Raw genomic sequence first — 26,446 nt, 5'->3', positions numbered from 1 at the left:
CCCCCAGGTCTCTCAGCCTTTCCTTATAAGTGTCTTCATGGCCCTCCGATGGACTCTGTCCAGTAGCTCCCTGTCCTTCTTGAACTGGGGAGTCCAGAACTGGACACAGTAGTCCAGGTGTCTCCTTTCTGAAATGATGATTTTATCACATACTAGTGAGAAATTTAATTTGTTAGAGTCAATATGCTTCTCTTGCATCAAATATAAAGTAAACCTGTAACAATATAGGGTATTACTGTGGAAACCCATTGATTTCAGTGAATCTACTCATATGATGAAGGATTATTGGTGCATGCAGTGCTTTGCAGAACGTGGTCTGTATGCTGTAATAGAACCATTTCTGCTGTCGATAATTCTCATATTTCATTTTACCTCATTGCATCTCCCTCCTTGCCCTCCCCTCTAAGTTAAATGAATTTTGTGGCAAATTTGCCTGAATTCTGTGTCAGCTGCAGCATTTATCAACAGTTTTGCAGCTGTAGGATCATTTTCAACCATAAAATTCCAGATGGCAGTTTGAACTAAGAATGACTAGTTTTTCTGGGACTTCAGCAGCTCGGAATCCAACCTTATAAGACATAGGAGGTGATAGAAGTATTGCTCTGAACACACCTAAATAGGAAAGAAAATTTGTGGTAAAAAAGGTCTTCTGACGTTACAGAAAGAAAAATTGGAATCAAATTTCTCTCTTTGTGCCTGATTTTAAAGCATACATTGCCTTAGCATTTTCAGTTGTACTGCTTTATTCTTTCTAAATGTTATCAGCCATGGCTTTTGGTCCTAATGAAGGCTGTTTTTCAAGCATTTAGCAGATACCTACTGAGAGGCATAGAAAGAAGCAACTTACCATTTGATTCATCTGAATTGAAACATCTAGTGATTAAGTCCTGTAATGAACTTTGAACTTGATATGTGGAATGCTGTTACTAAATCCTTCTTTAGTTACTGTGACCCTGATTTCCATAGGGTCTGGCTCAAGAAACATCTGAAGAAGTTTTAATTATTTGTGAATTGCCTAGTTTTTCACACATCTATGTAGTTTGTATTAACAAAACACGTGAAACAAATGTGTGCATGGTCTGAAAATTTCTCTGATGTTGTCTGATTAGTGAAGAATTTCTATCAAAGTCAAATTCTGGAAAAATCAGACATGGTTTGCAGGCAGATCTTCACCCTGCAAAACCATGGGAATTAATTTCTACTCCTAAGGTATAGTGGTTGTTGCAGGAACAAAAGAGCTTCCTCTTGTCCTTTCTTGCTATACCTAGACTTACAACTTTTGAGGAACCAATAAATCCTGGTATGGGAATTATGTGAATGATTTTACTAACTTGAACCATAAAACTTTTCTGGGTTACTCCCCAGGGAAATTTATTTCCCTTTAGGTTAGCAGTACCTCATAAACCTTGTAAGAATCTCAATGTGAATCTCAAGGTGAATATAATAATGGTGGTTTGTTTTAGCTGAGGTTTATGAAAGCTCCTTATATATCAAGAAACTTCTGAATAGATCTTCTGTGATTTTATTTTATATTTTTAGAAGACAGAGATTTGTTTGGATTAGCAGTATATCACTTTGGTATTTAGACTGGATTTTTTTATGACTTTAGAAGTAGGTTATAGGTTGGTTTTGATTAAAAATGTGTCTTTGAAATAGTGTTTAAAGAAATGGCCCTATGATGTAATGTCCTCTTTTTTTTGTAAGTTAGCATAAGCTTCATGGTTTCTTGAGAAATTTTAGTTTGTCACTGCAATGAAATGGAGAGGGCACGTGGGGGTGCTTCTTGGACATTTTGTTCTTTTTACCTGTTCAAAGCTTGTATTGTGGTAGGGACAGATCAGGCCAATGTATCTACCTTTCCTTGGATTTTTTTTAGTGGATTTATTACTGCGTAGTAACATTTTTTTTTTTTTCCAAACATCTTTTTAGAGACAACTTTATCTCAAAATGCTATTTTTATTATTCTGGTTTGAATTATAAAATGGTTATTGCTCAAATTTGCAGTTTTTCTTGATTTGGCCATCCCAATCAGTTTCTTATAGAGAAATGAACTGAAAAAAAGAATGAATGAGGTTCTGTCTCATTTCTCTTGCTTTGCATTCTTTGATAATGGAATGATGTTACATCTTTGGATGTGATTAACTTCCTGTGAGCAAAAGGCTGGAATTAATCACCTTGGCCATCAAAACCAGGGATTTTAAAAAGTAAACACCATATTTTATAGTTCCTTTCAAAAATATATGAGGATTGCTCTTAAACAGTTTGGGTTTTGTTCACAGTGTCATTGGAAAATTGGTTTATAATTTTAGTGACTAGGCACCTTCTAATTCATAGCCTAGCTTTATCAATGATCTGTTTATATCCACTTGTTTTCTGGGTGATAAATTGTTTAATGTAATCAACTTATCTCTGGATATTGTCTTTGAATTATATGTATAGATACCAATCTTCCCTTTTGCAAGACTAACTAAGGCAACCTCATCTATTCCACTCTCGCTCTAATAGTTTATATCTGTACCGTTTCCACAAGGAATTAATCTCTCTTGTACATGGATGATTAGAAAAGCCTTTGTGATATTCTAGGTGAGATTTCACCAGTGCCTGGCTAAATAATCTTAATCCTACGTTATTGGGAACACCTCACTTTTTGTGTAGTAAAAGGACTTTTGTGCTGCGTCCATGAGAAAGTCATTAATGGCTCATAGACTTTCTCTGATGAAGCAGTGGGCTCCTACTCATTCTTCTCAGTCATTATCAACTGATGAGCTTCCATTTTATAGAATTTCATGTTGCTAATCCCAGTGCACAATATCTTTAAATTATTATTGGATTTTGATAATTTTTTTCTGGTAGTCAAGATCATCAAGTTCATTCTGCATGGCTTTTTTTTTTTACTGCTTCTGTGAACTCATAGTATCTAAATTGATGCGCTTATTGCACCCTAAATTATAAAACGCCTTCGTTCTGATCCTTAAGAAGTCTCCCTAGTAATCCCAGCACCTCTCAACATTGTTCATTGCTGCTTCTTGTTCAGTGCCCAAATCCCATGCCATTATAATGGCTTCTTTTATGACTGCTGTTGTGACACTATCGTAAGGATGTTACTGAGGCTGAAATACTGAGAACACCTACTTTTCCTTCTGTAGATTAGGTAAATGTGATGTAAATGGTTTGCTACCTTTCTATTATCCAGTGAAACAGTTTCCCCTTATTTCAACATTTTTAGTTTATCCTTTTTTTTTAATACTTTTTTTTTTTTCTAAATCTTTGCATATTACTAAGCAAGCTTGAGATCTCTAATTGCCCAGATCTCCAGATCTTGTCTCTCCTCCCTCTGATCTTTAACGTCAGCACTATTGTTGCTGTTCTTTGGTAATATCTAACTGGCTTTGTTTAAAAAGCTTGCTACTGGGCCTGCAATTTCACTTACTGCATCTGTCAGAATTTTGGAACGGAGTCATACCCCCAGCTTCAGTACTTTAAATTAGTGAGTTTAGCATCTGTCTCAGCTGTAATTTCTTTTTCTGTTTACATGTTTTCATAGATGCCTTTTATTTTTTTTTTTTTCACTTGATCAGTCTTGTGTAAATGGTTGTGGTGAAGCTGGACATGAACTGCATGATGCTGTTTGACAAAGGTGAACAGAATATACCAGCTGTAACACTGTCCAGCTGTTTAGTATCTGACAGATTTAATTATGTGAAGTTATCATTGTGAAGTGCCTAAGCATTTCAAGAGAAACTTTGTGGTAGAGTTCTCTGGAAGGTTGCCCAGATATTGATGAAAAATGTCAAATTACAAATGAAAAGTGGAAGACCATATTACTGGAATATTTTTTTTTTGCGTGTGTGTGGTTTGTTTTTTTTTTTTCTTCTCAAAATTAATTTGCTCTTATTTTTACACTGTCTATTACAAATTGAAATCTGGAAATAAAACAAAATCCTATTTCCTTTTTTCTGGATTTTTTTTTTTTTATTCATAGACATCTTTCTGTATTTGGCTTTTTAAGCTGTTCAGGATGCAGAGTTCTGCATGACTGATTTGGTCAATCAAGTACCTCATCTAATTTGTTGATAGAAAGAGTGGGATCTCTGAGGATGAGAAGAGTTATGTAAATACCTTCAATAAAAATTGGATTTCTGTTTTAAAAAAAAGATAGGTGAAGATCCATATCAATAAGTTGTTTAAAAGCCCAGATCATATGTATAGTAATGTCTTTAAATTCAGACAGAAGTGTATTTTTGTCTGAATGATACAATATTCAAGATGCTGAAGAAGTGTGAATGATCAAAACTGCTTATGTACGTTTCAGTATTCAAAATTCAGGCAGCTCAACTAAATTTTAGGATGGGAAATAGATGGAGAAACTGTAATAGTGCTTTTGGCTTTTATTTCAGAGAGGTGTTGCTGGACCTCTTTTCTCAAATTCAGGTGGTTAACCATAGCACGTGTTTTTATTACATGATATTTGTATTTCTGTGCAAGTCATGTAAAGCTATGCAATATGCAATTTTACCATGACAGTGTTCTAAATGGTACATAAATCAGTCAGATATAAATGCAAAATATTCTACTATGTGTATGATCAATGCCAAGGTGTAAATTTATGTGTAGAAATAGTTGTTTTTCCCTGAAAAGCGTATATGCCAGTCTTTAGGACTGCTTACTATTTAAATGAAAAAAGGGGGATGATGTTGGTGATAAAGGTGTATCTGAAGGTTGACTCCTCAGGAACCCTCTTACACAAATTGTATCAAGTAAATATATTTGTTAGCAAAGTAATATGTATGTAAAATACAGAATTATTGGTACAAATTTGGTGTTTGTGCTCAGAGTTGCAGTTTTTAATAGCTTGGTAATATCCAATGCAGAGATTGGAATAGAGTGCTAGTTACATTATACTATGTATAAATAATCTAAATATACTGTGTCAGATATAAGTAATGCATTACACAAATATTAGCATTCATACATACAAAAAATCAGCAGAAGTCCTCCAGTTTAAATCCATACTTTGTAATTTGCTATAAGCACTTGTTACTGAGAAAATTGTGACTTGCTTATCAAGGCGGTGCCTGGAAACCGTGTAATGAAAGTAGAATGGCGACAGTAATAACTGGAAGTCATGAGTCTCCACTGAACAGAAGAATCCAGAGGAAAAAGAGCTAGTCTTAAACTAGCTGCATAATATCAGATAAAAATTGAAATGGAATTCAAACTAACTTTCAGGTCAAGCAAGGTGTATGGTGCTGTGTGCTAGCCTTGGATAAATAACTTGACAATGGCAGCCAATTTGGTTTAAGAATTAGGAGACTGCTCCAATTTGGAAGTCCTTGTCCACACATTCTGTTCTTCTGACGTAACTTTCAGGAGGCTCCAAGTGAATTATTTCTTCCATTTCACATCCATAGAACTGGCTGTCTTACCATCATAGTCTCTTTTGAATAGGCTGGCTTCTACAGGTGGTACTTACCTCCTGGCTTGCTCTTTTTGTGACTTATGTCATCAGCTGGGAAGATGGATGGAAAAAAAAACGGAAATTTCAGGGCCACAGGCAACAAGAAGTCACTTAACCTCTCTGTCTTTTTTATTGCTATGGTAAAATATTTTCCAATTGTGTTCTGTTCTTCAGTCATAACAGCTATTGTGAATAGTTTTATTGGGCATCTCTTTGCAGTTATTAATGATGTGATGTAAAATGTGAATTTAAGTGCCGGTTTAATGAGCTGCTATCAAGTTATCCTTCTGTGAGTTTTCAGCAACTGAGTAGGTATATTTGCAGTTAAATAGCTAAGAAACAGTGGATGGAAACTGATTTTAGCTCAGTTTTGCAGTTTACTAGCAAAGTGTCTGTCTGTATCCATGTGTACTTTGAGCTACCTTACATTACATGCTTCTCTCAACTCACAGCAGTTCAGTTTCTGCCAGGCTTCTCCAGACAGTTTCCCCGTGATCGAGCACAGGTGTTCCTGCTGCAGCTGAAGTAGCTGGAGCACTGAACTCTTATCTTAGCCATCTCTGGTGGGACAAAGTTAAGGTTGAGAGAGAATTAATTGTGACTCTTAATTTCATATTTTCTAGGTTTGGGAAAATACGAAAAAAGTTTGGGCTTTTTTTTTTTTTTTATTAGTGTGTGTGCTGAACTCACACATGGGACAGTATGAGATACTGCCTGGCACCTGTAACAGTGATGTGTTTGTGATTGCATCAAGAATGGCAGATAATAGTCAACAACATTATCCAATTGCAGATATTTTGATACATTGGTATAAAATTACTTCTTAAAACAAGTCCCTAGTTATTGCTGTGTTTAGAATTATAGTGAAAATGTTTTTATATACTGAAAACTAGTATTGTGTGTTAGCAATAGTAAGCCTTAAATCTATGTCTTTTGTACATCTATTCCAGGGTCTAATTCTTGGCTCGTACCAGAAACAAAAGGAGCAATTGTGCAAGGTGGATATGGCCATACCAGTGTCTATGATGAACTGACAAAATCTGTTTATGTCCATGGTGGATACAAAGCATTACCTGGCAATAAGTATGGATTGGTGGATGATCTTTACAGATATGAAGTCAATACTCGGACATGGTAAGTAGCATTTGTAATGTAGGAAACTAAGTTATATGCTTCTGAAAAAGAAAACATAAGCATAGAGTAAGGCAGAGTAAGGTTCTAGTAAGGTCACATAGGCACCTCCGTATCCATTTTGTTGCAGACCAGTGTGTTCTCTGCAACAAAATGGAAGAATTGTGGTGAGGGATTAAACTTTAGCCAGCGGATTACTGGAGCTACACACTGAGTGAATGACAGGGAGGAAGCTTTGCACATGTTCTGCAAATTAAGGAAAGGTTTTCCTGTCCAGACATAACCACTATGCAGTTCTGCATTGTGTACTGTTTCCACATGGTATGAATATACTGCTGATGCACATTCAAGTACCTGTTATATAAATAAGTAGAGAAATCTAAGAACTGTGGAAGGTTATTTTTACACAAAACTATCAGAAATAGGAGAGAAAATTCCTGGTACTGTATAGAGATCCTTAGTTATTAATATTCTTGGTGTTTCTATTTTTGTCAGTTCCTTGTCCTTCAAGTTTATTGTAACTTATGAATGCTACTCATGTTATGTCTAGAAAGTGATCTTAAATGTTTTTTCTTACCTTAGAGATGAACTATTTCTGGGAACATTTTATTCTTGAAATTTAGTATTTGTGTCAAGCACTGATGGCTTAAATTTAAGGACACAAGACTTGCTCTCGGATGTTGGAAACGTGGGTTTGATTTCACTGAGGCTCTTCATTTTGAATGCCACTAACTCATGGTGCCTGGAAACATTACTACAAGAATTTTTTTTCCCTTTTAATGTATTTTTAAATTGCTGGAATTTTGATTATATCATATTCTTGTGTGGTGGGTTGACCCTGGTCAAATGCCAGGTGTCCACCAAAGCCACTCTATCACTCCCCCTCCTTAACTGGACAGGGGAGAGGAAAAAATAACAACAGGCTTGTGGGGTTGAGATAAGGACAGGGAGATCACTCAGCATTTACCGTCACAGGCAAAACAGACTCGACTACAGGAAAACGTAATTTATTACCAATTAACTCAGAGAGGAGTAATGAGAAATAAACCCAAATCTTAAAACACCTTCCCCCCACCCCTCCCTCCTTTCCCGGGCTTAACTTTGATCCCGATTTTCTCTCCCTCCTCCCCCCCCAGCAGCACGGGGTGGGGAACAGGGAATGGGGGTTAGGGTCAGTTCATTACTCTGTTGTTTTCTGCTGCTCCCTGCTCCTCAGGGGGAGGACTCCTCACACGTTTCCCCTGCTCCAATGTGGGGTCCCCCTCATGGGAGAAAGTCCTCCATGATTTCTCCAGCGTGAGTCCTCCCACGGGTTCAGTCCTTCATGAACTGCTCCAGCGTGGGTCTCCTCCATGGTGTGCCGTTCTTCAGGAACCGACTGCTCCAGCGTGAGCCCCCCTCACGGGGTCACCAGCAGCAAACCTGCTCCAGCGTGGGCTTCTCTCTCTCCACGGGCCACAGGTCCTGCCAGGAGCCTGCTCCGGTGCAGGCTTCCCATGGGGTCACAGCTTCCTTCAGGTATCCACCTACTCCGGCGTGGGGGCCCTCCACGGGGTGTAGGCAGTCATCTGCTCCACCGCCCATGGGCTGCAGGGGGACAGCCTGCCTCACCATGGTCTTCACCACAGGCCGCAGGGGAATCGCTGCTCCGGCGCCCGGAGCATCTCCTCCCCCTCCTTCTGCACTGACCTGGGTGTCTGCAGGATGTTTCTCTCACATATTCTCTCACTCGCTGCCATTACTGCTGCCCAATAACTTTTTTCAGTCTCTTAAATATGTTATCACAGAGACGAAAAACACTGTTGCTGATTGGCTCGGCCTTGGCCGGCAGCAGGTTCGCCTTAAAGCCGGCTGGCATTGGCTATATCTGACATAGGGGAAACCTCTAGCAACTTCATACAGAAGCCACCCCTGTAACCCCCCCTCTGCCAAAACCTTGTCACACAGACCCGTTACATTTTGGAACAAAATGATGTTGTATCCTTTGGTCTGTTCAACAATATAATAATAATTATTGAAGTCTTTTTATTCGTTATTCTTAGAAAAACTAATAACCAGTCCTTCTATTTACTCTATACCAATGTGGCATTCTCTGCACTTTGTTGAGAACTTAACTCTTGTTTCATGAGTATTACACTGGAAGTCAATTGTGCTATGGGACTGAAAACTGCTGAGAGGTTGGGGTAGTGACACTTACATAGTAATAAAATCTTTGTTTACTCTGTCTGTGACATCTTATAATCAGTATTCAGAGCACTCAGTGCGGCAAACGAGCCTGAACGTGCGACTGGCTGGGGATGGTTTGAGGAAGAGTTGGAACCACGATGGCTTTCTCATGCCCCTGTACATGGCTTTTTTCACACTTGCATTTGTTTGTCCTCTCTGTTTTTCTCCTGCACTGACTCTGTTTCTCTGTCTGATCTGGCTGAGGTTCATATGTCTGTCTAAGTCTTGGTATAGAAAGCTGATTACTTGTTTTATTCAGTGGCATGTGGGTTTTCATTTCTTCAGATCAATTAGGCATAAGCTTTATCTTTCTTGGAATGTGAGAGGGCGATATTGTAGTTCCTGGTGTGAACATTATTTCTAATACATGATGGAGAATTACAGTGTTTGTAATACCTGCATTGCTTTGCATTACTTGCGTACTGCTGTAGTTGGTAATTGGGGGACAACGTGGTGCTGGGCTTAGACAATGGCCTGAAACAATGGAAGCACCTGCTGGCTCCAGGGTATTTCTGTTATTATTATAATATCACGCTGCTGTATTCAACACTTGCCATCAGTATAGTTAACATGGACTAGCGTTTGCAGATACACTGAATTCATTATTTATGCACATATACGTGTAAAATGTGCTGAGGCTCTCCCATAAGTTGCCTGGGGTTGATATGTGTTGGAGAGCTCTGAAGATTGCTCTCGGTGGTGGTGCTAATGAATAGTGAAAATCATAGCCAAATTAATGAACTTGGTCTGTAGTACGCTTCCAATTCTGCTGAATCTTGGGGAAAAGTTACTGTTACCAGGAGGGATGAAACTCAGCACACAACGTGCAAAAATTAGGGGCGGGGGGGGGAACCCCCTGTACAATGAGGGGATCAGGGTTGGGGCAATGCAATTGGGTGACAAATAGAAAAGTGAGTAGCCCAAAGGAAAACTGCAGGGTTTGCCATTGTATCCACTGTGGAGAGAAGGGGGTCCTTAGTCTTCCCTGGAACAATATATGGCTCTTTAGGCCTTTAGTGATTAAGGCAACTATTTGTAGACAGCTGCAAGGCAAGATAATTGACACAGAGCCTAGTGTATAGCAATTAATGTAAATTAGGAGGTAGGAGCTGTAGAAAACTAGTAAAGCAAAAGACAGAAAGAAATCTATAGTCTGAATGGATAAGCCCAACGTGTTCTTAGTATATTACCGTTCTTTCAACTCATAGCAGCAGTATTCCTCCATTACTACTCGAAAATAACTTAAAAATAATATCTTGTTCTAGTTCCTTGTCGTTCCTGATTTTGTATATTGCTAACTAATGAGTTGAAACCGAATACCATGTTTTTCAAGTTAAGTGAATCTAATTCCTGGTTAGGAAAGCACACTTATGTGGTGCTCTGTTTTCAAAGTATATTAATCAGAAATACACAACACAAATGCAAGTCACTTAACAGAACAAAAAAAAAGGATTGAAACCAGAAGCACATTGGTGGGTGTGCTGGTGGCTTGAAGGAATGTCTTGGTTTGAAAAAGACAGGTGTCTGTGGAGGAAGGCAGGAGCCTCCCTTGAAATGGAGAGTGCAACCCCCTTCCCTCCAAACTATTATAATTTTGAAATTAACGGGCCTTCAGGCAAAGATATGGGGAATAGGAATAACAGTTCTTTACTAATATATATATATATATAACACAAGGCAGGGAAAAAACAAACAACCCACTGGTTTACACTGACAGAGTCAGGAATACAACCTGACACCCTGTTAGGGTGGCAGTAGCAGTCCGATAAGATGCTGGCTGCAGTCCTCCTGAAGTGATGGGTGTAGTTCTGTGGAAGCAGCAATCAGGTAAAAGAGTCTGGTCTTCCTCCGAAGGTCCAGTGGTCGGCAGGTAGCTCTCGTCCTCTGGAACTCAGGTGGGGGGAAAAGCTCCTCTGGGAATCCAGTGGAAGAAAGGCAGCTAGAGTGTTCAAAATCTCCGTTTTTATTTGGCATGGACTGCTTGGCTCCTTCCCCCCCCCCCCCCCTCCCCGGGCGGAGCATCTCACAATGGGATGGGGAGTCGTGAGGCAGTTCCTTGATGGGCCATTAACAGGAGATAGCCCAGGAGCGAGTTACCGATGGGTCAGGCGATAAGGCATTGTTGTGCCCATTGACAGGAGATAGTCCAGAGGGGGGAGGCAGGGAGCACCGCCCCACCTGGTCTCAACAGCTCCTGAAGATGGTAATAGAATATATTTTTTTCTTTTGGCACATTTTACACTGTAACCCAGGACATAATCCACCCCTTATTCTATTACCATCTACACCATACCCAACCCAATGCCCCCTTACAGATACATATATACATATATACACAATGAAACCTTACACAGAGTTCTCACTTAAAATTAGGTCTCCTTGTGGTACACAACGGGTTTCCCCATTTTTCTGCATTACCCACCAAGTGTAACCAGGTCCTTGAACAAAAACAACCCCACGGAGGGGTGTGCCTTTGCCTGATGTGGGATTAATCCAAACAGTCTTTCCTAACATACCTCTCGTGTGTACCACAGGGACTTTATCTCCGTCCACTGTGTGCAAGGGTCCAGACTGGGCGGGACCAGCTCGATTGATGGACCCTCGGGTATTGACCATCCAGGTGGCCTTTGCTAAGTTCAGTTCCCAATTTTTGAAAGTCCCCCCTCCAAGTGCTTTTAGGGTAGTCTTAAGTAGCCCATTGCACCGTTCAACTTTTCCGGCAGCTGGTGCATGATAAGGGATATGATATATCCATTCGATTCCATGTTCTCTGGCCCAAGTGCTTATGAGGCTGTTCTTGAAATGTGTCCCGTTGTCTGACTCGATTCTCTCAGGGGTGCCATGTCTCCAAAGAACTTGCTTTTCCAGGCCCAAGATGGTGTTCCGGGCAGTAGCATGAGGCACAGGGTAGGTCTCCAGCCACCCAGTGGTTGCTTCCACCATGGTCAGCACGTAGCGCTTGCCTTGACGGGTTTGGGGAAGAGTGATGTAGTCAATTTGCCAGGCTTCCCCATACCTGTACTTCGACCATCGTCCACCGTACCACAGAGGCTTCACCCGCTTGGCCTGCTTGATTGCAGCGCAGGTCTCACAGTCTTGGATAACCTGGGAGATACTGTTCATGGTTAGATCCACCCCTCGGTCCCGTGCCCATTTATAAGTGGCCTCTCTGCCTTGATGGCCTGAGGCATCATGGGCCCATCGAGCTAAGAACAACTCTCCTTTATGTTGCCAATCTAAGTCTATCTGGGACACCTCTATTTTTGCAGCCTGATCTACCTGTTCATTGTTACGATGTTCTTCGTTAGCCCGACTCCTGGGGACATGAGCATCTACATGACGGACCCTCACAGGTAGCTTCTTTACCCGAGTGGCAATATCTTTCCACTCATCAGCAGCCCAAATTGGTTTTCCCCTACGCTGCCAGTTGGCCTTTTTCCACCTTTCCAGCCAGCCCCACAGAGCATTGGCTACCATCCATGAATCAGTATAAAGGTAGAGCTTTGGCCACTTCTCTCTTTCAGCAATGTCCAGGGCCAGTTGAACGGCTTTGAGTTCAGCAAGTTGACTTGATCCACCTTCTCCTTCAGTAGCTTGTGCGACCTGTCGTGTGGGGCTCCATACGGCTGCTTTCCACTTCCGGTTCATCCCTACGATGCGACAGGAACCGTCAGTGAAAAGAGCATATCGTGTTTCCTCTGCTGGTAGTTGGTTGTACGGTGGAGCTTCTTCAGCCCGCATCACTTTTTCCTGCTCCTCTTCGTCAGTGAGGCCAAAGTCTTCACCTTCCGGCCAGTTCGTAATTATCTCCAAAATCCCAGGGCGATTTGGGTTTCCAATACGGGCGCGTTGTGTGATGAGGGCAATCCATTTGCTCCATGTGGCGTCAGTGGCGTGGTGGGTGGAAGGAACCTTTCCTTTAAACATCCACCCCAGCACCGGTAGTCGGGGTGCCAGGAGGAGTTGTGCTTCGGTGCCAATCACTTCCGAGGCGGCTTGGACTCCTTCATAGGCTGCTAGGATTTCCTTCTCTGTGGGAGTGTAGTTGGCCTCAGACCCTCTATAACTTCGACTCCAGAATCCCAGTGGTCGGCCACGAGTCTCTCCAGGCACCTTCTGCCAAAGGCTCCAGGACAAACCATTGTTCCCGGCCGCAGAGTAGAGCACGTTCCTCACCTCTGGTCCCGTCCTGACTGGGCCAAGGGCTAGCGCATGAGCGATCTCCCGCTTGATTTGGGCAAAAGCTTGTTGCTGTTCAGGGCCCCAGTGGAAATCGTTCTTCTTGCGGGTAACCAGGTACAGAGGGCTCACAATCTGGCTGTACTCAGGAATGTGCATTCTCCAAAAACCTATGGCGCCTAGGAAAGCCTGTGTTTCCTTCTTGCTGGTTGGTGGAGACATCGCAGTGATCTTATTGATGACCTCGGTGGGGATCTGACGCCGTCCGTCTTGCCACTTTACCCCCAGGAACTGGATCTCTCGGGCAGGTCCCTTGACTTTGCTCTTCTTGATGGCAAACCCAGCTTCCAGGAGAATCTGGATGATCTTCTCTCCTTTCCCAAATACTTCCTTTGCTGTGTTCCCCCACACAATGATGTCATCGATGTACTGCAGATGTTCCGGAGCTTCACCCTTTTCCAGTGCAGCCTGGATCAGTCCATGGCAGATGGTGGGACTGTGCTTCCACCCCTGGGGCAGTCGGTTCCAGGTGTACTGTACGCCCCTCCAGGTGAAGGCAAACTGAGGCCTACATTCTGCTGCCAGAGGAATGGAGAAAAAAGCATTGGCAATGTCAATAGTGGCATACCACTTTGCTGCCTTGGACTCCAGCTCGTACTGGAGTTCCAGCATGTCCGGCACGGCAGCGCTCAACGGTGGAGTCACTTCATTCAAGCCACGATAGTCCACAGTCAATCTCCATTCTCCGTCAGACTTGCGCACAGGCCAAATGGGGCTGTTGAAGGGTGAGTGGGTCTTGCTGACCACCCCTTGACTCTCCAGCTCGCGGATCATTTTGTGGATGGGGATCACGGCATCTCGATTCGTCCGATACTGCCGGCGGTGCACTGTCGAGGTGGCAATTGGCACTTGTTGCTCTTCCACCTTCAAGAGTCCTACTGCAGATGGGTTTTCTGATAGTCCGGGCAAGGTGTTCAATTGCCTAATGCTCTCTGCCTCCACAGCAGCTATCCCAAATGCCCACCTGAGACCTTTTGGGTCCTTGTAATAGCCATTCCGGAGGAAGTCTATGCCCAGAATACACGGGGCCTCTGGGCCAGTCACAATCGGATGTTTCTGCCACTCCTTCCCAGTAAGGCTCACCTCGGCTTCCAACAGAGTCAATTGCTGCGATCCCCCCGTTACCCCGGCAATGGAAACAGGTTCTGCCCCCACATGTCCCGATGGCATTAGGGTACACTGCGCACCAGTATCAACTAACGCTTTGTATTTTTGTGGCTCTGACGTGCCAGGCCATCGGATCCACACCGTCCAGAATATCCGGTTTTCCCGTGCCTCTCCCTGGCTAGAGGCAGGGCCCCTCTAGCACTGGTTACCATTCCCTTCCTGGACATACATACTAGAGGTTCCTTCAAGGGGATCTGTCAGATCATCCTCCCTTCTGTAATATCTGGCAGCTCGGTCCTGGGAGGTTGAGGCTACCTTCACTTTAGTGTTACTCCCCCGGTTAGTGTTTCCCTCCTTGAGTTGACGCACCCGTGCTGCCAGGACAGAAGTGGGTTTCCCATCCCACCTTCCCATGTCTTCCCCATGGTCGCGCAGGAAGTACCATAGCTCAGCTCGTGGGGTGTACCCTCTCCCTCTAGCTGGGGGACGTTGGGCTCCGACTTTGGGGCCTGTGACTTGTACCGGTGCCAAATGGGAACTGCTCCTCCTCACCTCCTGCTTTATTTCCCTCATCTCCTCTTGTAGGCTCTTAATCACAGCAGAAACGTTAGCCTGCATTGGGCCATTGATCATGCTTTCAAAATTTCTAAGCTTGCTCGTGACAGAACCCACTGTCTCTCGGTCGTTATCTGCATTAATCATTGCAATGAAGGTGGAGTATTCGGATGGCCCTAGAGTTGCCAGATTCCACAACATTTGCCCTGTGCACCTGACTTTGTCAGGGTCATTACCATGCTGTCCATCCCTCCCAAAGAGTACCTCCAATACTGCCACTTCTCTCAGCTGCTGGATCCCTTCCTCAAGGGTCTTCCAGCGCATTCTATGATGGTGCTCCTGCATTCTCTCTCTGTGGACAAACCTCTCTCTCACACTCATTAAAAGCCGCTCCCAGAGGGAAAGGGTCCCTGGCTCCCTTACAAATACCAGATTGACACCTGAGTCCTGAGTCAAGGGTCCCAAATTCCTTGCCTCACTGCCATCCAGTTGCACACCCGTACCCATAAGATCCCAGACCCGAAGTAACCAGGTTGTAAAAGCCTCACGCCCCCGCCGTACGATGTCTTTGTGCAGATTACGGAGACTGTCGTACGTCAGGGACTCTGTGATTATCTCAACCACTGGCTCGCCTGCAGGTTCTGAGGGCCCTCCTTTCTTAACTGAGTGGTCTGATTTCATCTTAGATTTCCTCGTTTCCACAGGGGCGACTGCTGCTGGCTCTGACTGCCCTTGCGTTTCAGCTGGAACCTGGACGGTTGTAACGTCTGTGGGTTCTACTGCTGCACCATTAGACTCTCCCTCTTCAAGGCAGGAGGAGGGATTCCCAGCAGCTGAGAGAATGCACTCCTTCAGCATCTGGCCCATCTCACGTATCTCCTTCACCCAATCCGAGTGGTTCATTTCTGATGTGAGCTGTGAGGCAGGGTCAGATTCTGGAGCAGCATTCCTAGTCAGGGTAGTTATCCAAGCCAATCTCCCCTGATCTCTGAATACTGAATAAAACAGGATTATCAGCAACACCAGCCACTGTATGATATCATTAGCACTTAGGAAAGCTCTGAATCCTTCGAAAACTGGTGGAGTAGACCCAAAGAGCTGGGTTAGGGGTTGGGAGAAAGTTTCTCCCGGTGTCATTTCCTCACAGTAGGTACCATTATTAAAGTAACCCCAAAAGCATACATTTAGTGTTTGATAGCTCCGAATCCATGTGCCCGCCTTCCAGAGGAAGTTAATAAGCCATGAATTCCTCACCTTATTAATCCATAAAACAAACTGGATAACAGTCACGGTAGCCTTAGTTATAGGACCCATGTTTAGATAAGGGCCTGCAAATGGGAGAAATACAGCCACCACCACATGCCACACGAATCGGGATAAGCTAGCCCACATGATGCCACTTAACAAGGAATCTATATCCAACGCACAAGAACCGTTATTCCTTTTATCTCTCGATGCCCTCGAGCCCCACGTTGGGCGCCAAAATCTGTCTTGGTTTGAAAAAGACAGGTGTCTGTGGAGGAAGGCAGGAGCCTCCCTTGAAATGGAGAGTGCAACCCCCTTCCCTCCAAACTATTATAATTTTGAAATTAACGGGCCTTCAGGCAAAGATATGGGGAATAGGAATAACAGTTCTTTACTAATATATATATATATATAACACAAGGCAGGGAAAAAACAAACAACCCACTGGTTTACACTGACAGAGTCAGGAATACAACCTGACACCCTGTTAGGGTGGCAGTAGCAGTCCGATAAGATGCTGGCTGCAGTCCTCCTGAAGTGATGGGTGTAGTTCTGTGGAAGCAGCAATCAGGTAAAAGAGTCTGGTCTTCCTCCGAAGGTCCAGTGGTCGGCAGGTAGCTCTCGTCCTCTGGAACTCAGGTGGGGGGAAAAGCTCCTCTGGGAATCCAGTGGAAGAAAGGCAGCTAGAGTGTTCAAAATCTCCGTTTTTATTTGGCATGGACTGCTTGGCTCCTTCCCCCCCCCCCCCCCTCCCCGGGCGGAGCATCTCACAATGGGATGGGGAGTCGTGAGGCAGTTCCTTGATGGGCCATTAACAGGAGATAGCCCAGGAGCGAGTTACCGATGGGTCAGGCGATAAGGCATTGTTGTGCCCATTGACAGGAGATAGTCCAGAGGGGGGAGGCAGGGAGCACCGCCCCACCTGGTCTCAACAGCTCCTGAAGATGGTAATAGAATATATTTTTTTCTTTTGGCACATTTTACACTGTAACCCAGGACAAGGAATTACCACATTTTTAAGCAATTAAAAAAAAATAAATCTCATTTACTTTCATTTAGTCTTTGGTGTTTCCTTTGATGTTACTTTTCACGGGTAGGAAGGAATCTATTTAAATGGCAATATGAGAACTTAGGTTTGATGCCTTCCTCTCAGCTTGTTTAAACATAGGATAATCTCTTATCACTTTCAAAGATATCTCGAGTTTATTGACACTAATCCTCAATCAGAAGGATTGTCAAGTCAGTATGTTCGTTACAAGAAACGAATGACAAAACAGTGGGTGTAAGTAACACAAGTGAACATGAGAGTCTAAACGCAGATTACTGAGGCAAGTAAAAGGTTATTAGTGGAATGTAAATCATATTCTGTACTGGTGATCTGATCAACTCTTCACAAATGTGCCTACAGCTGGTCTACTTAACTAATTCAAGCTGGCAAAACCCACCATGGTTACTTTCTCCCTTGGTAACATTGAATAAAGTTTGTGTTCTGTTCTTTCTGCTAGCCCCACACCTGCCACTTTAAAACTGAAGTAATTGAATTTCTTTAACAAAAAAGCCCCAACACGGCTAAGAATATATAATAATAGGAATTAATAATATGAATGGATTTTCATTCAATTTTGAGTAAAATTTACCATGTCATTAGTCACTTCTGAAGAATGTAAACGTGATCAATTTATTTCGGATACGTTATTTGACAAACTTTTTTTAATTAAAAAAGCACAACAATTTAAATGGATGCTAAAATATTTGTTGTTACATGAGAAAATTTTTAATTTTAGAAACAATCAGAATATATTTTTTCATATTTACTAGTATATTTAGTGTTTTCCCTGTATTTTCTATTGTTTTCATCTATATGTTTTTTTGATGTGTATATACAGTTTTTCACATGTTGGTCTGCATTAATTCGTTCTTTTATCTTGTAGGACTATTTTGAAAGAGAGTGGTTTTGCAAGATATCTACATTCAGCTGTCTTAATTAATGGAGCTATGCTCATTTTTGGTGGAAACACTCATAATGATACTTCCCTGAGTAATGGTGCAAAGTGTTTTTCTGCCGACTTCCTTGCATATGATATAGGTATGTATTGTATTTTTCTCGTTTGAGTTTTAAATACCACAGTTGCTTTCTCAAGTTGGGCTAACGTGATTCTTTAATGTCTTGATCCTGAACACTTTCAAGTTATTTATAAATTATATTGTAAAATAGAAAACAGGCTTTTGTTCCATAATAGTCTGAAGTATTTGGCCTGTGGGACAAAACATAGGCTAAAATGATCAAATTTTAAAAACGTGCCTAATACTGTCTTATAATATGAATAACAGATAAGTTGCTAAATGAATTGTAAGAGTTGGTGTATTTTGGTGTTATGAAAGTGTGTTGAACAAAGACTGTAGTGGTTGTTACCTCAAAGTGTTGATTTATTTTTCATACTGAATATCATGTAGTACTAATAAAATATGATGCTGGAATGAAAAACAAAACAAAACAAATCCCACAAAAACAAACCCCAAACTGAAACCATAACATTTCCCTACAAGCAACACTTAAGAGATTCCTAAAGGGTTTGGAATTGGTGGCACTTTGGAAAATTGCTCAGTGCATGTATCAAGGCACAATGATGGGTCTGAACTGAAAATCAGGGAGTAGAGAAGCCAAGGTAGGCAGCAGTCTGAAAGACAAGGCGGGGGTGGTAAGGTGGTGATGCTCAGGAAACTTAAGAAAGGTGGAGCTTCCACAAGCTGAAGAGCAATCTGGAAACATAGGAAGTCCACACCACAAGAAGCAGATGTAGAGAAACAGCCCCTGGGAGACAGATTGTGGTAGATAGCTGGTTGTGGCTTGGCTGACAGCTGAGATGCATGGATTTTGCGGGATAGCTTCCTCTGACAAGCTGCCCTCCCCCCTCCTGCCTCTTCCTGTGCATTTCAGATCAGAGTATTAATTAAAAGATTCCTGCCTTTGAGACTGAAATACGTTACTTGATCAGGGTAACTGCCTCGGTATATGTTTCACATGGAGCAATACCTCACGCACAGTCTAGCAGGAGCAGTCTTGCTGAGTGGGAGGACAATTCTGGAGGATACTCCCATTAGTCTATACAAGGGATAGCTACATTAAATGAATCAGAGCGATAATAGACTATGGAATACTTTTGCATCATTATGTTAAGGATAAACTGCGTTTCCATGGACAACAGCACAATGAAAATGGCTAAGCTATTTATGCTTAGTTTCATGAAACAGAAGATAGTTTTAGGAGGATGGTGGTAAAAGAAGTCTACTTCTGAAGCACCAAAGCCTGCTAGTATGCAGCACAAACATCAAAATACAGAATTCATTCCCAGTTATCCGCGTTAAAAAGTAGAAGCTAATAGTAACAAAAGAATCCCACAGAACTTTGCTGACAGCTGGTTGGGAGGAGGCTGAAGGGAGAATGAGATGATTGGAAATGACAGTTGACATGAGATAATGTTTAGTGGAACAAGGTGCAAGTCATACACTTGGGAAATGATAAGAATTTTCTCCTGCAAAGTGAAAGAAATGACAGTGGCTTGTATGTCTGAGTCAGGAGTGGCACGTGGCTGGGGAAGTGGCCTGTGCAGTCCTAATGAAAAGGATACGGAAGCATCGATGCCCTTCTCAAGGCCCTGAGTATTTTTGTAAGATTTTGGCAATGCACATTTAAGACAGACAGACTCAAACAGGGCTCTGCATGGCAAGTGGTATTAATGCTGATGGAAGCATGAGGAGTGTTTAGGAGACAATAAAAGGATGTGATATATTTAATTTTGCAAGAGAGTGGCTGAGAGCAGAAAAGATTGTTGTTTATAAATGTATGATAAGAATACACTTTGGAGGAAAACTGTTTAAGGTAAAAGACAGTCTTGAGACAAGGCTAGTTGGGTGTAAGCTTTCAGTCTGTAGGATGGTTTCAACCTTTTGAGCTGCACGGTTATGGAAAAACCTCCCTATAGAATTGTGGAGACTGTAAATCTACGGGAATTTAATGAGTCTATAATCTGTCTTGTTTATTGCCACTGCTGCTCTTACCATAAATAGTTTTTCCCTTCCCTAATGTTCATGTCCATGTTTTATGCATAGGCTGCAAATATAAACACACAGATCATATTTGGGCCAAAAAGCACAGCTGGTTGTCCTGGGAGCTAACGATTGGGAAATGTGTCAGAGCGGTCTGGGAAATGGACTTGTGCATGATCCTGTGGACAGTGGCTGGATCTATTTTTGGCAAGCGTTTATCAGCTGACTACAGTGATGGAAGGGAGTGAGGCATGATTCTTTTTATAGGGCTAGTAGATGGCTCTTGATGGCTTTCTGTATAGATATCAACGCAATGCGTTTGCTTTCATACAAAAATGATGAGTAAATTAAGTACATGGAACACACTTGTGTTATTTCCTGCCAGATTCACCAAGTGTGTGAATGATGCCTTTTCAGAACAGCAGAATTTTTTTGACTGTATCCCTGTATTACATATTCTGGAGCATCTTGTAGGCATCTGATGGTGTGAGCTATTGATTTTATTCTCACTTCAGTTAACATCTCGTTTTAATTTTTAATGAAACGGAGCTTCCTCCGCATTTTAGAGGGTAATATTACTTATTGGTCTACATTTATTTGTAGAATGTGCACATCAGAATAAATGGTATGAGTTCCAGGATCTAAATAAGTGTAACTTTGTTTCACACACCAAGAGGTTTTTTTTTATCCTACTTCATGAAAATGTTGTATGCTGTTTGTTCATTTTTTTTTTATAAGGTGGAACAATATTTTGTTCTTTTTCTGGTTGATTACAATATTTAATATGGTATTCATGTTTTCTTGCAAGTCACATTCTCCATGTGTTATCAAACTGATGAAGTACAAAAGAAACAGATGAAGTAATTACTCTTTAAAAATTTTTTAAAAAATCGATGAAGATTGATTTGATTCAGACTTAATCTGCTCTGTTAATCATTTCAGCAAATTAAAAAGACAATCTCACAGCACACATTAAAGACATACTTTTTCAGAAAACATCAAATACTTATTTTATTAAGAATTAAATAATGATGGAATGGGTATATTTCTTAATTTTCTTTACTTTGTATCATGAATTTTGAACAATGCTTGGGAGAAAAAATATATGATGCTGTCAGTATTGTGTTTCCTAGATACCTTGCAAATGATGGAGTGTTATGCTCTGTCTTGTAAAAAATGGATGCTGTCTGGAACCCAGCTGAATCCTGGAGATAGAGCCCATACTATTTATGTTCAAGTTGGGCTATAGAGTACACTTGATTGTATCTCTTATTGTATGTGACATAGTCTTATGGATAGATTGCTTCAGCTTTTTATTATCCATGAAAATGCTTACTGTTTTTCGTGTTAATGTGAAATAACTATTTGGGGGGATTAATCTCAGTTAAGTTTACCTGTCTAGAAGGTCGGTTTCTAATACAATCTGGTAATCCAGACTTCTCCTCTGGTCAATGGAGGGAGATCATTATCTCTCTGGAGAGATTAATTTTACCAAGCTTAGGACAGAATTGCTCTTTTTTTCTTCTTTTCTGGAATCAGTCATTGCTCTCCAGGTACTGAACTTAATCTAATAAGTTTTGGACAGTTAAATACAAGTGTCATGAACCAAGAGCTCAATTCAATCATTTTAAATGCTTACTGCAGCTGAATATATTTGTTAAAGCTGAAGACTCAGAGATCTGGAGATGTTATAAAAACTATTATGATGCCCTAATTTTCATAATTTAATATTGTTTGGTGTATTTACTTACATAGCAGTGAACATACTTACATGACGAGAAGTCTGTTACATAAAATGAGCTTTAGAAACCTGGCCTTTGGTATGCTTTTGTCCTCCTCTGATATTTTGCCACCAGGTTGCTCTGGCAGCTCCCTAATCATTCTCCTCATAGAGCTGAGGTATTTTCTGACCTTGCTGTTATTGCTTACATTATGCTGAAAGAGGAGCCTTGGCAATGGGGACAGCAACACAACTGGGCTCAGTCTTGGATGCTGTGGTTGACTTGCAGTTTTCTAACTGATGTTGGTTATGACTTTCCACAGAATCACAGAACGATAGGAGTTGGATGGACCTCTGGAGGCCATCTAGTCCAACTCCCCTGCCAAAGCAGGTTAGCCTAGAGCAGGTCGCACAGGAACGTATCTAGACAGGTTTAGAATATCTCCAGAGAAGGAGACTCCACAGCCTCCCTGGGCAGCCTGTTCCAGTGCTCTGTCACCCTCAGGGTAAAGAAGTTCCTCCTCCTGTTCAAGCAGAACCCCCTATGTTCCAGCTTGTGCCCATTGCCCCTTGTCCTGTCTCTGGGCACCACTGAAAAGAGCCTGGCCCCATCCTTTTGACACCTGCCCTTTAGATATTTCTTTATCTACTGCTCACTGGAGTGCCATAGTTACCTGTTTAGTACGTAAAAAGAAGCTAAAGGGCCTCAGCTGGTGAGATTCTGCCTGTTATGGATGTAATGTCAGCGTTCAACCTACGATGTTTATTCAGTTCTTCCATTAGAGCATTTTGAAAGATACTTGTAGCAGTTTTCTCATTTAGAAAAGGGATTTGAATAGGTCTCTATAGCAAAAATATGTATGCACAGCTTGTGAAAATCTGTGCTTTGTGACAGCTCTTTGGAAACCAGGGAGTTACATATGCAAAGGACGGTTTATATGTAGTCATCATACATAATAATGACAGTTAATACAAACTGGGATGCGTGTATTGGAAAATCTGGCTGCATACTTGTAATTAGTAGGGATTTATCTTTCAAAATAGGATATTATCTTGTTCTTCAGTCTTTGCTGTTTAATTGAGAAACTATGTATTGGGACCTGTATGTGTTCTCCCAATTCCTTAGCACTATTTTATAATATATAAAAATTGCACACCTTTGGGAGACGGAGACATGGTGGAAAGAAAATAATCACCACTGACTTTAAATTGTCAAAGTGCTTAGATCCCACAGAGATTAGTTTAAATAAATGTGTAATAGAACTAGAAAGGAGGTGTGACACGTGTCAGTATTGATGTTTTGCTTTTGTTTTATTCTTAGTACAAAGTTTGACATTAGTTCAGTCTGCTTTTTTTGGGGGGGGGGAACAAAATCACACAAGTCGGTTACTGTTGGCCTGAAGTTCACCACTGTGTTTTCTGCCTACATAGTGGTAGAATGGTTCAACCAGGCTAGTGTGTTGGGGATTTTTTTCTGAATATTTGCTTAATTTAGTTACATACGTTGTGTAAGGAATAGAATACACTTTAGAGAGAAACCGTGGTGATCTGTCTACTGTGCAAAGTTCTAGTCCTGCTCCAGACAAAGTATTCTTGTTTTGCAGGGTTAGTCTAATGAGTACACATCTCCAAAACCGGGCTGAAATCTGTGAAAGGATAAGAGTAGTGAAATAAATAACATTTCCATGCAAAATAGTTCTTCATTTTTTAAACATGTGTAAACAAAATGAAACCACTTCATGAAGGCATCTCATTCTTTGGCCGTGACTAAGGATTATTTGGTGCAAGGTAGGAAGATTTGAGGACATGCTTTATACATACATTTACATTAATTTGAGCAAAAAGAGCTTACTTGAATCAGCTACCAAATGGCCTCCAGTGTAATCGAAACTATTGTGGATTCTTCGTGCTGCTGTTTGCCTTCTGGTATTTCAACAGTCATGGAAAGCCCTCCAAGAGAAAACAGAACTCTGTGATATTGTCCCGAAAAATACCAGAAGTTACACTGTGAATATCTGTCTTCTGGACTATACCAGCAACCAGCTTTTTGGAATAAGATTATGTCTGGTAGCCAGATGTGGAGCAAGAATCCTGCCTTGCTCTGTTCTCTCCTGTCGGCTTGGGAAGGAAAGAGATGTGCAGCATTACAACTTTGTTTCTTCACTTTTATCCTCGGTCTTTGTAACTGGTATGAAGGTTTAAAAAAACACATCATGTGTCTTTCTTCCTTATGCTGCCCTCTAATTAATGTTACTGATTGTGCTGATAAATGTATTGTATAAATCTGATTTACAGTTTGTGTGACATTAGCACTGCAGGAAAGCTTCTCTCTCTCTAAATGTGTAGATGGCTAGTTGGAAGGCCGTGTCCACTTGGGTTTTAATTTTCTGAAGGAAAGCTCAATTTTCACCATGGGGAACCTGTTGAAGTACTACTTAAAAATAAAAAAACCCCACCCTAACCACCACACTATGTATTTGTATACCTATATGTGTTAAATACTTGTTTATATGTATGTACACAAATGTGCACATCTGTATGTTGAACAACTTGTTTTCAGCCCAACTGCAGATAAAAAATTTCAAAGCTGTACTCTAAAACTTTAGGATAGATTTTTGAAGTATTAGTTTGGGATTATTAAGACCCCTTTCTCTTTCAATTTTTTTTTTAAATTGTGGAACCGTGGTACAGGAACTCCCCTGTGCTTAAAACTCTTGCATTGCTATTCCAGCCAGAGTTTAGGAAAGTAATTTAGATTATATTGTATGAGTATTCAGATACAGAATTTGCAGATAAAAATAGATTAATTGGACATACAGAGTCAGAATTTTAAATAGAGTTTCTGACTGCTGAGACTAGTACTTAAACAAAAAAAAGGCAAAAAAATGCTTTCTCTAAGAGTAAGGATATTTATTTTAGTTCCTGGCAAAATGGTAGTGCTAGTAAATATACTTCTGTATGCTTAAGGCCGTTCCTCTAGTTTCAGTGTATGAAGTATTCAGTTCAGTCTGACAGGGAACCTCTATAAAAGCCAAGCCTGAAATTATTGGAACATGGCACCTGCTTCCATGGTCTCTCCTAGTGCTAGCTGTATTTCAGCATTGTCTGTATCTGTGTCCCCTGGTCTGACTGGGACAGAATCCCAGCCCAGCCATGCTGGGCAGGCTGTTAGCAGTTTGAGTCAGCCGGGGCAGCTGACCTGAGTCAGCTACAGGGGTAGCCCATCCCATAATGTCATGGGCATTGTAAAGGGGGAAGGTTTGCTGAGGAGGGGGAGATCCTGTGGGGTTCCTGCTGGGGTTCCTTCTGCTCCTCCTCTGGCTTCTCCCTGCGCCTGAGGACTGCTCTCCTGTTGATTGTGGCTGCTGTGTATTCATTTTGGTGAGGATAACTCTGTGTATCTCTGTTGGTATTGGTGGTGTTTCACTAAATCTGTTTCACTTCAACCCACAGGTCTCCTCTCCTTTTCCCAGTTCTCTTCCCTAGCTGGTGAGGGGTTGTTGGGTGACAGAGTGACTGTTACAGTTTAGCCCTGGGTACAGGCTGAATGTAGACACTGTGTGAGAAGTGCAATAACCCATATGTTTAAGATAATAATATACTCTGCAATGTTTCTTTTGTAAGTCTTGTTATTGTCTGGATTTCAATTTCTTATTATGGATTAAATAATATGCAAATTCAATTGCTTATGAAAGACTAAGTTTCTTCTAGGGTATTCAAACCAAGGTGTCCTGTTTGGAAAAAAAAGTCAAGATTATCTCATGAGATCAACTTAGTTTCACTTGTAATCAAATGTATCACTTGTATTTTGTAATAAAATGAATTGTTCATAAATTGTTTGCTTGTAAAATGAGTTGTTTCAACCTAGTCTTTGACATCAACAAAATGAGTGAGTTTAAATGTCTGTAAAGATTTTTATTTTATTTTTTTTCTTTCCAATGCAAAACCACCTATTTTTAAAATTCTCCTTCTTCTGGAGTTACAAATTATCAATGTGCTATTACAAAGAAAATGTGAAGCAGCGGCTGTGGTAGATTAAGTTTTATACGTTCCTGAGCACTTAAGTCATAAAAGTAGTTCTGGTGCAGTCTGTAGGAGCAATTACCTCTGTATCGCTGTACTATTAGAGGAGCAAAACCGTAATAATATAGAGGACTAATTGCTCCATTTAATAGTAAAGCTCAGGGTTGTTGGTTTTCTTTAATATTGCTGAGGGAGTCACAGTTATGTATACAGGCTCTGCTGTAGATGTTAGATCTGTAGTTTGAATTCAATTTATGCTGTTTCAAACGTATTTGCCTTTATGTTTTCCTGAGAGTAAGGAGATTTTTATTAACTGAATTAAAAAAAAAAAAAAATTTATGCAGTGTGGAATGAATTGGAAAGTAAGTTTTCTTTTGTACCTAACTTTCATCATGTTTTAGTTATTTATGGAATTTAATTGTCCAGAGTCACAAAAAAAAGACCACCAGACAGAAGTATGATGTGTATCTATATTTTGTGAACCAACATTTCTTCTTTTACCAGAGTAAAACTAACTGAGCAGTTGTGTGTTCTCTTTGCATGTTTCCCACAAGCATAATCTGACATTGGAGTCTACATAGCACATAAGGCTGCCCTGTGGGTGTTACAGAGGGTGTGATTGAGCAGAATCAATACATTAGCATTTTAAATCTGTTTAAATGCTTTAAAAAAGAGAAATGATTGATAAACTAAAC

General features: G+C 41.2%; 1 protein-coding gene across 1 annotated transcript in view; it reads left to right on the top strand.

Annotated features, from left to right (window-relative positions):
* ATRNL1 (attractin like 1) overlaps positions 1 to 26,446 on the top strand; it is a 531,929-nt gene that overhangs the window by 74,491 nt on the left and 430,992 nt on the right. The window contains exons 9-10 of the mRNA XM_086466503.1: positions 6,409 to 6,592; positions 17,893 to 18,047. Of these exons, the coding sequence (XP_086322629.1) occupies positions 6,409 to 6,592; positions 17,893 to 18,047 (339 nt within the window). The remainder of the gene's footprint in view (positions 1 to 6,408; positions 6,593 to 17,892; positions 18,048 to 26,446) is intronic.

The sequence above is a fragment of the Leptosomus discolor genome, chromosome 6 (genome assembly GCF_034619465.1).
Source record: "Leptosomus discolor isolate bLepDis1 chromosome 6, bLepDis1.hap2, whole genome shotgun sequence".
Taxonomy (NCBI): Eukaryota; Metazoa; Chordata; class Aves; order Leptosomiformes; family Leptosomidae; genus Leptosomus; species Leptosomus discolor.
Note: the sequence above shows the minus strand (reverse complement) of the source record. Positions and strands in the feature narration are given on the sequence as shown.